This window comes from Ylistrum balloti, unplaced genomic scaffold (genome assembly GCF_031769215.1).
Source record: "Ylistrum balloti isolate Yb309-2 unplaced genomic scaffold, AGI_CSIRO_Ybal_v1 Utg370282, whole genome shotgun sequence".
In the NCBI taxonomy this organism is placed as follows: Eukaryota; Metazoa; Mollusca; class Bivalvia; order Pectinida; family Pectinidae; genus Ylistrum; species Ylistrum balloti.
The window spans coordinates 900,820-918,488 of NW_026782216.1; the positions used below are offsets into that span (position 1 = coordinate 900,820).

At 34.2% G+C, this 17,669-nt stretch overlaps 2 protein-coding genes across 2 annotated transcripts in view; one reads left to right on the forward strand and one right to left on the reverse strand.

Moving 5' to 3' along the window:
• On the reverse strand, positions 1-13,111 carry LOC132552839 (DNA cross-link repair 1A protein-like). The gene is made up of 10 exons (XM_060217030.1): positions 12,667-13,111; positions 10,980-11,114; positions 7,763-9,109; positions 6,892-7,025; positions 6,234-6,352; positions 5,607-5,750; positions 5,246-5,391; positions 2,910-3,064; positions 2,403-2,544; positions 1-584 (listed from the first exon to the last, which is right to left on the reverse strand). The coding sequence occupies exons 1-10, from the start codon at positions 13,109-13,111 to the stop codon at positions 364-366; spliced, it is 2,988 nt and encodes a 995-aa protein (XP_060073013.1). The 3' UTR covers positions 1-363.
• Positions 13,112-13,502: 391 nt separating this feature from the next.
• Positions 13,503-17,669, forward strand: part of LOC132552861 (probable E3 ubiquitin-protein ligase HECTD2) — a 36,917-nt gene continuing 32,750 nt past the window's right edge. Inside the window, exon 1 of the mRNA XM_060217051.1 lies at positions 13,503-13,715. Coding sequence (XP_060073034.1) covers positions 13,503-13,715 — 213 coding nt within the window. The remainder of the gene's footprint in view (positions 13,716-17,669) is intronic.

A 17,669-nucleotide genomic window follows, 5' to 3' on the forward strand; every position in this document is an offset into this window, starting at 1 on the left:
TGTCTATTACTAATATCACAGAACATTAAGGAATATGCATAGCTCCACAAACATATATTAACAGATATATTACAATCTTTATTATTTTTCACAGTGTAATTTATTTATCTGACCATAAACCAATAATAAAGATTTTGTTCAGTAGAATCATGAAAAATATTATCTTTCATTGTCTTTAAATAAGCCCACCCCCTGACTTTGCGTAAATAGGTCAGATGTTTACCACCTAGGCTTACTGCAGCAAAACATGCTAAATATGACCCACATTTCAATATCAGCAACATTGTATGCAAGGGGATGGTATACCCGTAATAGCAAAAATATAAAAACAACACATTTTTTTTTTAAGAGATAGTTCCATATTTAAGACATCCAGGATTTTAAGGTACCCTGTTTAGTACTGTGTAGATTCTGGTTTTTGTTGTTTATTTTCAACTCTTCCATCCAGGATTTGAACAACTTCTCCATCTTTGTTCTGGCTCTGGAATTACCATTGTTGACTGTAGGTAAAATCTTGTCTGGTTTGATAAACTGTGTAAATCGTTTCATCTCCAAGTAACTGCTGTGTTCACTGTATGGGACACCTGTAAGAAAAATGATATCTTCAGTCAGATTTTAATTTCAGCTATATTACCACCATTCTGATCTCCCAGAGTTACTTCCCTTTGTTTCATTCTACCTCTGAAGTAATATGCCACTTGTTCTGGACTGATATTGGTCACATTACCTCTCTTAGTAGCCAATCACTAAGTGTTTTGCATTAGAAAGTCTCAAAAAATAACTCGAGTGTGAAAATATGGATCTTCTAGGTTTTGACCAATCAGAGCCCACCTTACATACACTGTCCAGTATGACAGAAGGATCTGCATGGAAAAGTCTCAACATACAAAGAACATTGTATAATGTCCTTATAAAACTGAACTACAAAGTACCATTAATATCATCCATGGTATCTGATTCAATACTCTTAGTTATGAATTGTATATTTGAAAAATTTACATATGTACAGAAAAAAATCAGTGAATTAGTAGATTTGTAAAACATCATATAGTGATTCACTTATGTAGAATAGTATTGTTCATTCAGGGAACATAAGACAATATGCAGACTTAGAAAAATCGAAGTTCAAACCAATAATATATTTCTAAAAAATATCAAAACATTACTGAAGTCATTGACAAGATGTTTATTAATATGCCATCTGAAGGACAACTATGACATATGTTGCAATGTTGATTATTAGATGTATGGATAAAGTAAACTAACATGAAGCTTGGGGGTTTTCTCTTTCTTTTCATCTAGATTAAAAACATGGAATTAGACCAGGAATGTATAATGTAGACCTGTAATGTATCCATACTCAACAATCTTGGTGGAAATGTAATCAAACCTCAGTATTAATTAAACAAGAGTTCCTCGGAATTGTATGTGTTGCCTGCATAAAGTGTCACGGTCACCCAGAAATTGAACTGGATGTGCAACGATCAACCATAAAGTTGTAATACCAAATTTCATTTCTATAACTATAAGCATAAAGGGAAAACTGCACAAAGCAATATTCCTGAGAAATTTTCTAAGTTGAAAGGGGCAAAACTCTGCCAAAAAGGGTCACAGACAGCCGGGAATCAAACTTAATCTGTACCCTTGCAACGAGAAGCCATATTCCAAACTTTATTTTGATAACTCACAGCATTACCGAAAAAAGTCCGGAAAGCTTTTGTACGGACGACGCTGACACATGACGACGGACAAAGTGATCCCTAAGTGTCCGCCAGCTCTGCAGGCGACACAAAAAGACTTGACATTTTAACCCAGTGACCTACAAAATTTGTCACTGCTTAACAAATTCAAGTAAATTAACAGACAAATTAAAGTAAATTCACAAACAAATTATGATGATTTCACAGATAAATTAACTAATAAATATCGGAGTGTTGTGTTACTACTAATTCCCATTGGTTAGTACTGTTAGCCTACACACAATATACTTAATTAGCAGACAAAAATGGCAGGGTGTTAACAGAAATCCTTGCAGGATAACCCAGTGGATAGAATAACAATAAGCTGTACAGCCAATGGCGGCTTAAAAATGTATTTCCAAAAGACGAAGTTCATAATTATAGAGCAGTGATTAATTTCTGCATTCTTAGTACTTGCTACATAAACAGCATATAAAAACTGCAATTGGTGTAATCATATTTAATGCAATACTTTCAGGGCACAGTACTAAAATAGATTATCTCTAAAATATGTACATTAACAGTAATCTAGCAATGAGGTCTTTGAACTTAACAATGAAGTCCAGTCTTACCTTAAAAATAACTTATCACAAAAAATATTTTTTAAGAAATAAAGAAACATTGAAGAGTAAAGCTGGAACAGCATTTTGCCACATTTCTTACCATATATGTGTATCCCATTCCTGCTGAACTTTGGCCTCAGCTGGTCCAGGGAGGTGATCTTGTTGCTATGGGTCCAACCAGTTGGTTCAAAAGCTATAACCTCTGTATAACTTTTCAGATTTGCCATGTAATCCCCAAGTGTCTAACAAAATAGAACAACGTAATGAAACCAGTGGCATCAGACTGTAATTGAACACAGACTTTGTCTATCAATAAATGTACTCGCACCTATTGTAAAATCTTATACACTGTTTTTTCATGGGACTCAATTTGTGTGGATTTTCTAAGGAAGAAGAGTAACTATGAAATAAATGAAAATAAAAACATGATTTAACAATATTCAACAGAATAAAATCTTGCTGTTACACAGTCCTGTAATGAGTACATTCTGGAAATTATTGGTGCCATGAACTTTCTTAAAATTCATGTCATATAATGAAAATTTGGTTACACTTTATCTAATTTGAATTTGTTAAGAGGTCAACTTTGGTCTGTTTTCATACGTACCTTTGGATTAAGTTTGCCCATCTGAAGGACATGAACCCTAGCTTTACTTGGACTCAAAGTGATGGACTCCTGAAGCTTACGGTCCTCAAGACAATCCAGCACTGTCTTTTTCTCCTCAGTCACACAGATCTTACTGTTCAAGGCGTTGGCAATAGCTGTAATAAAGGACACAGACCTTAATACAAAGGCCACAGATTTTGCTACAAAGGACACAGATTCTTACTTCAAAGGACACAGATCTTACTACAAAGGCCACAGATCTTACTACAAAGGACACAGATCTTACTACAAAGGACACAGATCTTACTACAAAGGACACAGATCTTACTACAAAGGACACAGATCTTATTACAAAGGACGCAGATCTTACTACAAAGGACACAGATCTTATTACAAAGGACGCAGATCTTACTACAAAGGAAGCAGATCTTACTACAAAGGACACAGACCTTAATACAAAGGCCACAGATTTTGCTACAAAGGACACAGATTCTTACTTCAAAGGACACAGATCTTATAACAAAGGACGCAAATCTTACTACAAAGGCCACAGATCTTACTACAAAGGACACAGATCTTATTACAAAGTACACAGATCTTACTACAAAGGACACAGATCTTAATACATAGAACACAGATCTTATTACAAAGGACGCAGATCTTACTACAAAGGCCACAGATCTTACTACAAAGGCCACAGATCTTACTTCAAAGGCCACAGATCTTACTACAAGGCCACAGATCTTACTTCAAAGGACACAGATCTTACTACAAAGGACGCAGATCTTACTACAAAGGACACAGATCTTACTACAAAGGACACAGATCTTATTACAAAAGACACAGATCTTACTACAAAGGATGCAGATCTTACTACAAAGGACACAGATCTTACTACAAAGGACACAGATCTTATTACAAAGTACACAGATCTTACTACAAAGGACACAGATCTTAATACATAGAACACAGATCTTATTACAAAGGGCACAGATCTTATTACAAAGGACACAGATCTTACTACAATGGATACAGATCTTACTACAAAAGACACAGATCTTACTACAAAAGACACAGATCTTACTACAAAGGACACAGATCTTACTACAAAGTACACAGATCTTACTACAAAGGCCACAGATCTTACTACAAAGGACACAGATCTTACTACAAAGGACACAGATCTTATTACAAAGTACACAGATCTTACTACAAAGGACACAGATTCTTACTTCAAAGGACACAGATCTTACTACAAAGGCCACAGATCTTACTACAAAGGACACAGATCTTACTACAAAGGACACAGATCTTACTACAAAGGACACAGATCTTACTACAAAGGACACAGATCTTATTACAAAGGACACAGATCTTACTACAAAGGCCACAGATCTTACTTCAAAGGACACAGATCTTATAACAAAGGACGCAAATCTTTCTGCTCTAATCCTCGGAAATAGCTGTAACATAGGACACAGATCTTACTACAAAGGACACAGATTTTACTGTTCAAGGCATTGGCTAGAACTGTAATAAAGCACACTGATCTTACTGTTCTTGGTATTGGTGATAGCTGTAACAAAGGGCACAGATCTAACCATTTAAGGCATTGGCAATAGCTGTTTAGGGCTAATAATTTGCTGTTCCAATTAGTACTGGTTTAAGAGGATTAACTTTGGAAAGTGATATGTATCCATTGGTATCCATGCACAGGTATATAACATGCATTTCTTATATTCTGATTCACCATAAAAATGTTTGTTATTGAACTTCATCTTTAAAGATCACTAATACATATATTGCAAATTCAAATCCCACACTAATATACAGCACTGGAGAGTATTCGCTGATTTTCTACTTTAAATGAGTTAATGAATCTTACATTCATGACAAAGTCATATCAATTTGAAATGAACACTGTTTTTGTTATATAAATTTAACATGAAAAGGTAACTCAATATCAGATACTCAATACAAACATTTTGATATATTGTGTTCACTGACCCTTGATAACCCATCAGTATTACAGTTGGTATTATTTGCGTTAATTCAAGTGCAAAATTACATACCAAACAATATTTTCAGTGAATCAAATTCTCACATGGATGCAAATTTATAGACATGTGAGAAATTTAATGACCTGAGCTAGCCCAGCATAAAATGGCCCATTTCCAGCTTCCTGAGAAACACAACTACCACTGGTGTACAGTGTTGAATCACACACCTCAGTTTCTTCGCCTGAGATTCGGTATGCCAACACTTTATCCGACATAGCTAATGCGACCCAAAAATAAAAAAGAACTATGCAATACCCAAAATTGTCATGAATATACCTGTGAAGATTCTCTCTTTCCCAATAGTATAACTGCCACATACAACGAGCGTCTTGGCATTTTCCTTCAATTTCTCTTTGACAACAGACACAGCAAAGTCTATGACTTCTTGCTGAGGTGGGAATGTGTAGGTAGGATCACAATAACTGAAGAAAAAATGAAATTTCTGTTTTCAAATATAAGTTCATAACAATGGAAGACATCTTTCTGAAACAAAAATGACTTTAAGTTTTATTAAACCAAATTTCACATTTGACCATTCAGGAGAGAGGTTGAAATACTACTAATCTTGTTTAGAAATTAGTAATTTGTTTACAAGCACTGACCAATAACCATGGCAGACAAGAAGACATTGACTTACGTTGTATCCAGGTAAAGCTGGTTGATATGAATACTGTTCAGGGCTGGATAACTCTCCATAGCTATGCATGCACGGAAATCTCCAGTGTGGAGGTATATCCTACCTCCTTTGAGCTTAAAGAGGAACAGCACGGAACCTGGGCAACTGTAAATGAAGCAAACAGTCACTCAAAGCAGACTAGTATTGTCCCTGATATGAAATTATATTTAAGTTTCAGGGAAAATCATGTTTTCATGAATTTAAAATGTTTATCCTCATCTAAAGCACTGAAAAGACATGAGCTTAATTTGTTTTGAACTGATAAAACTGACTAGCAATATATATTGCAGAAAAAAATTGGAATTTCACAATATAAATTATTTTTCTTAGATAGCAAAATTGCATCCTTATGAGAATTTTTTGTTGGATTTTTTGTGTTTAGTCCTGAACACCAATACCAAAATTTTTAATGAGTCCATTTACAAAGAGATATAGTTGGTTCTCAAAATCTCCGAGAGTCCCTAAGGAAAAGTAGGAGTCCAACACTCAAATATTTGAGTCCCAAAAATCATTTCTCTATCAAGTTATCATAATTTTACAATTTAAGGCTAACATTCAAAATTACATAAAGACTACCTGAAAACTCACTGGTTTGCCTCTAGCAGTGTGACTTCCACTCCTTCTACAACAGTGGGGCAGGCCATTGGAAGAGCATGAAGGTATTGTTGGTCCACTTTCAGTCTTCTTTCTACAAGGTTTGCAGTTATCTGTGGGCATAAATTACTTAATTTCATACGGGTGGATGAAAATATTCTGTATCCATAATATATTGACATAAACTTCCAGTCATTCCTGCATATTAAAGTATGTCTCAAGTTCCTCTCTTGACTCCATAAAATGAATGAAAAGATATGAAAATTAAAAAAATATTCTTATAAAATCAGCAAATATCTCCAGTTTTATCCTGATGTACCAAATTGGCTATTGCAGTGATAACACAAACAAATCTAGATCTAAATAAAATTTCTTAATGCTGTTGAAGAGGTCAAAGTCTTCCAGAAATACACTTACACTGCTATGGTAGAAACTACAAAATTTCAGGGTCAATTGAAGATTCCCAATATCCACCTAAATTTCATCCATCATCCCAATACCTAGGTCATACTGAAAACCATTTTTCTTAACTTATCTTTTTTCTCTCTAAACATTGAAGAGTGTTTTACTGCCTTATTTTTGTAATCAGTCCTTACATAATTTCACATTTTAACTTTGAACTGTATCAGGTGATTTTTGCTATATTATGTACCTTGCTACAATAAACTGGATGTTTGAACTTCTTTGTAAGGCCTCTGTAGTGGTCGGCATGAAAATGGGACAGGAAATAAGCAGAGCACTCTGGTATTGTTCCAAAGCTGAAAGCATCCACAGTAATTCCTGTACCTGCAAAAAAGAATTGGAAAAAAGCATTTAAGATTTTTTCCCAAACATCCTTTTTTTTCTCCTTACCGGAATTTATTATTACCCTGCAAAATGTTAGGAGCCAGCGATTAATTGAATATGAAATTTATTTCATTTCCCTGGATATATATATATGATGAGTTTCATATTTGTGTAAGGATTCTTGCCGTAAATTAATGGGTAAATTTTGAATTCAGTTTTTACCATACTACAGATTAAGTTCAGATATGTAATATTTAAGTAATTAAAAACTACTCACCTATTATCAAATGTTTTATTTAAATGTACATACTGAATAATTGCAAAAATGTTCAATTGAAAAACATATCACATATTCTATACATAGCAGCTTATATGTAAATTCTGAATTTCAACAAGCCTTGAGCTTTGCCAAGCTAAAATGAAAATTTTCTGATGTGTTTCATAAAAAGAGAATACATGAGAATAGATTTCGTATCGATTTTTACGAATAATCAATTATTTTGGCAAATATTAATACTGCTGAAACACATTTTTCCATGTCAAATCTGCAGCCCTCTCGGCTCTATATGTCTGTTATCCTTTGTGATGTTGTAATTTAATCTGAGGATGTATGACATTTTTCTTCATTATCTAATCCTGATATCACAATACACTACATGTGTATTACATCAGGTAACACACATGGGTATATTCATTGTATAAAAGGGCAAACATTTTAGTATATCATTATATATTACCAGGCATTTTCTTGTAAAAAGGACATTGTCTCTGTCCGCCCCACTGCTTTTTCTCTGGTTGAGGAATTCTCATGTCAACGCTGTTTCCCTCAGATCTGTTGCCCGCTGATGTTGATTGTACAGGAACAGATTTATTAGAACTTTCTTCTGTGGTATTTCTGTTTCTGTCCTTTCCCCACTGTTTTGCTTTCATTAACATTGCCATAGCATCCACCTTTCCAGGACTAACCTGGCTTTGAGGAGTTGTACTTTGCCTAGTAATTTTGGATTTTGTTTGGTCCATCAAAATACTGAAAGCATTTTTGTTGTTCTTTGCAATTGTCTGTGACTTTTCTGTGTTTTCCTTTGTGACACACTCTTGTTTGATATTACTTCTTCCAGATATTTGTTCCTTCATTCTGCTACCATCACAGTCATTACTGTTACTTTCCTCCAATCTTTCATTTCTGTGTTGTTTGGTGTCAAAGAGTATATTGTGTGTGTCTGAATCTTTTTCCACAAGGGTTTGTGATTCATCATCAAAATCTGTCCCAATATCTTTCTCTTTTTTCAGGTCAGATCTTTTCACATTAATCACTGATGCTACTTGTTCACAATCACTTCCCTTTAATACACATGATGATGCTCCTTCAACTGAACTGGTATCATCAAGCAATTTTTCAAAAAGAGCTTTTTTGGCATTTTTAGATTTGAAAAAAGACTGCACAGATTGCTGGTTGACTTTGGGCAATTTGTTCCCAGCAGGGTCATCAGTTTCAAGCATATCGTTACCAGAATTCTTCTTAACAGTACTTTTCCTGGTCTTTTTACCTGACAATGAAGGCATAGACTTGGTTGGGGTTGTAAAAGGCAACCCTTTTTCAGTTGGTGAAGAAGAATTCTGCTTCATATCATTGTTTATGCTGAAATAATTAACCAACCTTCCTTGAGAAAAAGATTTGGTGGATGCAGGACTTTCTGCTCTAGGACTAGACAATGGACTGAAACTGATTCCTTCATCTGAATGAATATTTATAGCTAAATTATTGCTCTTACTAGACCCTGCTTCTTTATCTGTAGAAACAGAACATGGTGAGGAACTCAAACCCGTAGTTTTGTCAGAGTCTCCGTCAAAAGTATCAACCAACATTTCATCCATGCCCTTTTCCTCATCTGATTCACAACTATTTTTCTCCTTGTTGTGGTTAGCAGCTGAAGTCACTGTTACAATATTGTTAGAACTTTCTTCACCTGAGACAACTGTTGTAATATCACATGTTTTGTACTTTTCACTGCCTTCATTTCTGGAGTGTCCTGGCCGATTCCCATCCAACAAGTTTATGTTCACATGAGAACTGCTTTGTTGATCTGAAAAATACAACGTATTGGTAGTTTATATGTGTACTAGTGGTTTAGTTGTAAATTTTCATAATCAGACTGATTACACAAACATCACTGGACTAAGCTGTCGAAAACTTATATTAATACTTTTACTTTAATGTTAGTATCAAGATATCAGTGTATGTAAGTGAATGTATTTTCCAAAAGAAATGTGTTTTAGACAGGAGAATTTCCATGGATTTGATACTCTTTGTCTGTGACATGAAGAACTCCCCCCTCCCAACCCCCTTAAAATAGAAGATATTAAAAATGAAAATAAACAAGGGACAAAGGCTGTAATATGAACATGATAAAGTTTAGACATGTACAGTACTATACCAAACAAATGGAAATTGTAATAGAGTTCCTTGTTGATCACTGCAATAACAATTAACTAGGTAGTTAAGTGGAGTTAAGCTAAATGGAAAATGTCTAAATCAATTTAACATAGATTATACGTAAAAAATTAAGTAAAAAAGAAACCAAGTATGAATAAAAAACAACCTAACATTTGCAGGAATATTCTAAAATCAATCTTTTTAGTACCAAAGATCACTGGGGCAAGATACATGTATAGAGATTGTTACAGGAGATTTTACTTGTAGTAGTTGGGTTCAGGAGGCAAGAGTTTGTCACATATCAGGTGAGTGTATAATTCTTCAGATGCACTAGTAGAACAGGGCTGGAATCAAGTAACTAGAGACAAAAAAGTGGCCAAAAGTCAGCTCACTACAGCACCTACTTTTTTTTCTTCTGATTAGTAAAGTTTTAAGAAAGATCCTGAAGATGATGTTAAATTATCAATATCATGTATGGATAAATAAATTATCGACAAAAGTAAACAAATAAATAAATAAGGAAAACTCAGAGTGTAAAGCCAGTATGAAAATATAACTTAATAAAATCAGTCACAAAAATAGAAAATAAAACCCAAAATATGGCAAAATGAACGACATGACATAGGTTCATGGTTCCTGTGCAGTTTCCACACAAATTATTGACTAATTGGCTGTGATTGATAGCAATCTGGTCTAAATGATTCACTAATCTAGAGGACAATGTATATTTCTGCCTTTGAGACAGGTGAAATCTCCAGTCATTTGCCTCAGAAAACCTTCACATTAAACATTACGAAGCCCTTGTGAAGTTTGTTGACAGACAGCCTAAAATGTTCAAATTACATGGTGTAACATGTCAGTAGTCACTAGTGTAATGACGAATTACATAAATACATGTGCCTTGCTTTGGTGTCAAAGTGTAAGTCGTAGCTGCAGAAACTTATAAATCTCCAGCAGGAAAGGCACACACAAACACACGTGTGTGACTTTTATATCATCCCTGTGAACCTACCCATATTGGAACTGAAAGTAGCCTCAAACCAATCACAGCATGTAATACAACCGTTCACCGCCCACCTCACAAGATGGCCAACATAAAACAGACACTTGTCAAACCAGACATGATATCCCTCTGTTAATCTTGGGCTGAACCCCCCAAGAGTACTACTATTATTAAGGGTATGTTCACCGAGTAAGAGCCAAAACCACTACAATTCTTGTCAATATGTGTCATTTAACACCTATGTCAATACAACTAATATTATCAGCCAAGTCTCAGATGAATAAATTCCATCTGTACCACATACTTATTGAAATTCTCAGAATGTGCTAGCTAGAAATAATAGGAAAATACCAGTCACATTCTCCAAAAACCTGAAATTCTTCCATAAAATAAATGACCAAGAATTATTCCTGTAGTCTTCAAAAATTTGTTTTAGTACAATTATTCCCATCCTTCTCCATAGGAGATTTTGGACAAAGTTCTGGTTTGTAGGCATCTAGAACTTTCTTTGATGTACCTTTACAAGAATCCAATATTGTAGTTGTAGTGGCTGTCTTTTGACCACTTCCTCGTAAGCGTGCCAGCTGCCAATGAGAGAACTTCCAGTAGTGACTTGGTAAGGTGTTGTCACATGACAAACCTGCTGGACATTCTGTAAGATAATAGTTAAACAATTAACAAGTCAAAATATGACGTATACAATCCAACAAATTCACAGAAAATGAACTTGCCCTGCAGAAATTTAAGTATTTTCTTCTTCACTTTTCATGCTTGTCTTGTACTTTATAGCAAATGCAGCAAGTAAAGTACTACAAGGTATTGTGTGTAGTAATTAAAATCCAACAAGCTTATGCTGGCCATAGATCACCCTTAAAATGGAAGTGTGGCAGGAACTTCACTACCCACAATACACTTACCGCAGCACACCATGTATACTGTCAAATGATTTAATAGATTCTAAAATAATTTGACTGACAAAATACCTTTTACAAGATTTCGTGTGGAACCTAAAGGTTCAATCGCATTTGCAAATCACTAAAAAAATAAATACTGTTTCACCATATTTGAAAAACAAACTCATTTCTTTTTAAGGCAAATGTAAACAATAATCCTCTCTTCAACCTGTGTAACTCTGAACAGGAAACTAGTGTATATTCATTTTAGAAATGTGGTGAATTTTAAAATCTATTTAAATTATCAAAATCACGAAATAAACAATCATGTGCATGAGTTATCTACATACAGAAACATTATTTATTTCAATTTTTATGAATCATTTTTGTTGTAAGCATGTTACGGGTCTTACTGTGTGGAAATTGCAGACAACCTCTACCTATTCAGGGAATTGAATCCTGGATGGCTAGGTGAATAACATGTGTGCTATCAAAGCACCGCTTGACCTCCACCTGATAAAGATGATGATAATGCAACAGGGTCTAGTTGAAGATGACAACAACAACGATATGTAAAGCATTGGTAGATATGGATATATCCATGTGTCTCTTGTTGAAATCTTGCAATTTAAGCAAATTTAAAAATAGCATTTTTCAGTAAAGACATGATTCAGACAACTCAAAATGTGCATTTTACTGATCAACTTGTGCTTGCTTTTAGGCTTTCATTTGCCTATTTCATATCATGCTTCCAAAATAACCACCAAACTTTATGACATATATCTGTATATATATCATGTTTCTTTGTTTTTCTATATTAAATGATCCTGCATTACAGCATCATTTAAACTCCACAGGTTATGCTCATTATCATTCTTAGCACCCCTGGAACATTTCCTGGAAAAAGATGGAAGGATCCATATGCGATATCTTGAAGGTAAGACAAGAAGGCTATTTCAACATTTGACATATATCACATGAATCTCAAGGTTGCATAACTGTATGTTGTACTGGCTCTGAAGTTGGGTGTCACTCCTTGGTAATCTTCAAAGACATATATGAGTCTGTGATCAGTCAGGTTTTTTCCCACCTGAAACCCACTACAGACCAATAAATTACATCGCTATTATCTTCAATTTTCAAATGTTCTTGAGGTTCAGAGATGGATAGTGAGCAAACCCCCTGGAGTATCGAGGATGACATTCATATAACTAATTAATTACTGATATCAGTAAATATCCCTCAAAAGCAAAGCTATAAACGGGGTTGTGTCCCACCTGGAAACCCTGCAACACAAAAAGATTATTTTACCATTGATTGCCATGTCTCGATCCAGACATTCGTTGATATGCCATGTCGGAGATTTAAAGCTGAGTGCAGCATACGGAACTTGACAATGAGGACAAAATCCCTCGAGCAGTTCTGGACGGCAGTTTTTTGAAGGTGTTTTTTCGTTCTTCCGGGAATGTTTGTCGGTAACCTCACTTTTTTCCGATTTTATCTTAATGCCATTAGTAACTTGTTTGCTTGATTTTGATGACTTCTTTTCCTCAGCTTTCTTTCGTATATTTTTATTTAATTGTCTAGTGGTTCTATCAGCACTAACAATATTTTGACGTGAAAATTGAGATTGCGACTTTTTGTCATTTTGAGAGTCTTTCGTTTGATCTCGCTTTTCCCGTTTCAGACATTTGTATCCCCATATTTCATCGTCACTGTCGTCGTCTTTCGACGAATTGACAACACTTCTTTTCATTTCGATGTGTTACACAACAACTGAAATGTCACGAGTAAGCATATTTCATTCCCGCCGATGTACCAATTGTATCTCCTTTTGCGGAGAGTTACTTGTTGATAGAAAATGCAAAATAGACTACTAAATAAGGTTGAGAAACATAGGTATAATAAGGATTAGAAGCTAAAATCAACATTCAAACTATACATAAATGATATGCTGACCTTAGCTTTTAGTGTCGTAAAAATTCTTTACTTATTATTGTCAATTACTTTCGTTTGTTTTTGTTTACACTACGTTCCGTAAAATATAGTTCGTCACTAATGTAAACCAAAATGGAGAGGGAGAGATGGTGACAAGCGGTGCTCGACTCAAAACAAGAATGGATGGTATTTAACCGGTTTTTATAGAAATGCCTTTAGCGGCATCCCGATCAAATGGAGGAGGATCTACCATAACGTGTCAGACATGTGACCACACGGTTAAGTGTCAGCCTGGATCAAGCCGAACTATATGCCCCAACTGTGGGAATTTCTACAACAGGGATGAGGCTGGCAGGCCACCCCGTGCCCGTGGTCAGCGGAGAAGAGGTCGAGACGAACCGCCACTCCCCGATCTTGATAAGGTGAGGATCAGTTCACCCTGATATCGTCAACACATTAAGCATCGAAATCGCTTTAAATGTATTTAACATTAATGATCACTTCTTATCTGTTGATGTAAAACCTGAGTACATGTAATAGATCACACAGTGTGCATTGGTATTAAGTCTAAAATGTTGGCCATAGAGAACTAGTGTCTAACCAGTACTATATATTTTTCTATCCTGTACAGAGTAATAATCCTCTTATCAAACTTTTTTATTTGTTGGCTCTTCCAGACTTATCTCTCAAGCAAGTTTTGGAGTTAATGGGAAATTTAAGTAGAAAATCTACGATTACAGATGTCCTGTCAACCACCTGAAATTGTGTTATAGCTAGCTAAATGCATTGTCTAATATCATTTTTCTTGACACTGGTCTTTTTTCCTTTCTTTTTTTGCAATCTTTTGTCCCAATAGATTTCATTAGAAAGATCAGTATGAATTATCAATCAGTAAATATGGAACTGACTGCTTTTTAAGACTACAATGTAACATAAGTTAGGGAATCCAGAACCAAGATAATGATATAATATTTCAGGTAAAAGACTTAGATGTATCATTTCACATGACTTTGCTTATTACATAATTACAGATAAAAGTTTGATCAATGGGAACAAATGAAATAAAATCTATTACTGGATAATTTATTATTAGATTAAGAGATTCTATATAACATTCTTAAATCAAATAGAAAAAACCCACAAATATTAATCTTTGATAACTAACTTGGCTTGTACTCTGTAGGTAGCAAATTTCATTTTCTATGGTCATTTAAGTATTTTACTGTACTTCTTAAATTATATTTGTACATTTAATTTAGAGCACACAACTATCAACTGAAAATAAAGTCACTGTTGAAAAAACAATTGTTACTAAATTAAAATCAATATCATTTTCAGTATAATTCAATGATAATCCCAGACATAAACGAAAGTCCACAGAATTTTGGAATATTAAATATATTAACAATCATTCTGTTAATCTGGTTTTCTGTTTGATCCAACATTCAGTTCTGCATATTGTACATGTTGGTACTAATTCTATGAACATCTTGATCATGAGTCAACCATTAACTATGACCAATTGGTAACTATGTAAACAAGCTAATCACTTTTTATTTACCATTTTCTGTTATACTTTTCAATGCCTCTCTTAACTTACTCATGGCTTTTTCTTGACAACTCAGTAAATTCTGAAAATTTGTAAAAAATGATTTTGCGGAATCGTTTGCTGAATAATCTCAAAGTTTATGTATAAAACAAATTGTAAAAATTGAAAGCTCAGAATGATCTTATTTGAAATTCATCATCTGTAGTGTAAGTTTAAAGTTACGGTTTAAACTTCTCTTTAGAATGTCTCAATTTTACAGTGTATACATATTAAACTTTATTTATTTTACAACAATTGTGAAAGAAGTTTTCCCAACTTATATAAATTAATCTTGTTGGCTTGAATATAAGCACACATGGATGTCTTACTGTGGGAGGACACAGGACTACCAAAAGAAAACCAATGTTGTCGTTCAAGTGAGCCCCATACATGTTCATGTTCTTTACAGGAATCAAACCCAAGACACCTAAGTGAAAAGTGTTATTACTGCGCCACCAAATACCTGTGTATACATAGTTTAAATGAGACATGATTCAATGATTTATTGATTTATTGATTTATTGATTGGTCTCAATCTTTTTTCCCTGTCGCAAAGAGAATAAATATTTTATATAATGAGACATAATTAGAACATAAAATATAGCACAAGAATAGAGAGAAAAGGCCATGGTTTTTTCTGCTTCATTCAAATGGAGCTGGGCAACCATTATCAGGGAGTCGAGGTAATAACTTTTAGTTCAGCATCATCAGACAGACATTAAAGACTTTTTATACAGCTTTGATTAATCAAAGGTCTATGGTGTTGCAGTTTAATTTGCTCTTTGTTGAAGTACATCTTGCAAATAATTTTTGTCAGTATGTTTGTTGTAGTATTATGATAGGAAAGAGTAATGAAAAACACCCTGCCCCTGGTGGGGTTTGAACAAGCAACCTTTCAGTCTCTAACCAGACACTTTTCCTAAAGGGAAATTCCCACCAGCCAAGGCTAGTTTATAAGGCGACCTGTGCTCACAACATCTACACTGTTTTCAATTCATGATGAAACATGATCATGGCATCACAATCAATTTCTTGCAGTAGCAGCCAATGAAAAACTCTCTTTGATATATATTACACTACTGACCTATACACAAAAATAACACGTGGGCGAATTCACTGGATAACAAGGAGATTATGTGATAAAGATTTATATTACATTTTTGTACTGAGTGGAAAACATTACATGGCTGACAGATGATCTGAGATCTTCAATTGAAGGAGTCAAATTAGAATTACATGAAAGCGAGCTCTGTCTTGAAAGTGATCAGAAACACATTAAAGAGCAATGAACAATTTGTCATCAAACTAATAATGATGTTATGATGTTAAAGCACCTGAAAAACTTTCTAGGATTCTCATGTTATCAAAGAGTATACAATGAATTCAATGAATAAAATATATATTACCATGGAAACTGAGACAGACAAAAGCAAGCTAGGTAATTAATATAATTAATCCCATCATTGTTGTCATTGGCAGATGAGACGTACGTATGTCAATTCATTCGAAGGCAATAAAGTCTCAGCACGAAAAACATTTGTTTACATTTAAACAGAAATCATGTAGAAAGTTATTACAAGTATTTGCATGAATTCACTTTGAATTATGGTACTCTTTTTTTCCAATTCAAAAGTAAACGGATAAGAAAAAATTACCATTTTTGATTTACTATAATTATTGCATTTCCTCAATTACAGCAGCTATGGTTTGTACTATATCTTTATAAATAAATTTGTATAATTTGTTTTGAGTTCAGGTCCCAAGGCCTCAATTTTCTTCTTTTTTGAAATGAAAATTATCAATAAAAGCTTGAATTATATGTACCAGATTTAAGATTAGGATAAAAACACTTTTGGTAATTGATTTACCTGTAGGTTTAAAGTATAGTAAAACTAGACCATAAAATCATGAATGTATTTAAGTTACAAAAGTAAACTGTATTTACTCTGCAATAAGCCCTGAGGATTAGTTAAGAAATTCTGATTTTATATTCAGAGAGGGCTTTTATTTCTGTACAATCTAAAAGCAATATTGATAGCTTACCTGGTCTAAAGGAGTGATGAGGTAGTGCCATGACACAGCATCCATTACCCATCATCTGTCATCAATACATTAACTTTTTTCTTACAAGTGCTATCAAGTCATAACCATCTCATTTTTGTATAAACATAAACAGTGGTTCTGTCCTCTCTTTCTAGCCATTCTGAGCACAACAATGAACATGATAAAGTTGATTGAAAGAACCACTGAGCTATAATATATATGTTCTGTATGACAGATATTCTTCCCACCCTTCTTAAAAGAAAGAAGCTATAAGCCCTCCCACACACCCCTATAAAATCTATTTTAAAAAAAAAGAAATATGAAGAAACAGGGAAATGGTCATAGCCATTTTGTCATAAAGGGAGCTCCAGTGCAGGATTGGACATAGTCGGTATATTGTTAGTACTAGGTGTTTAAGAGTCTTGCCTCTAAATGCCTTTGCCATATTTTACCACAAGTAAGACCCTACTTCCAACCCCCTGAATGAAAACATTTTGAGCCAAAGTAGTATAAAGAGGGGGCTGAGTTGCAAGCATCGGGCACCCGTAGGGTATATACTAAGAATCAGCCATCATAGATAATTCTCGTACCTTACTTTGACCAAATTTACTTGCTATTACCAACAATTTTTTGAAGTAATTTATTAATATTTGATGACAATTACATTTATTTTGATGATGTTATGACACAATAACCAGAGTATAGAAACAATATTCGAGTTTATGTACCATTTGACTGCAACTCA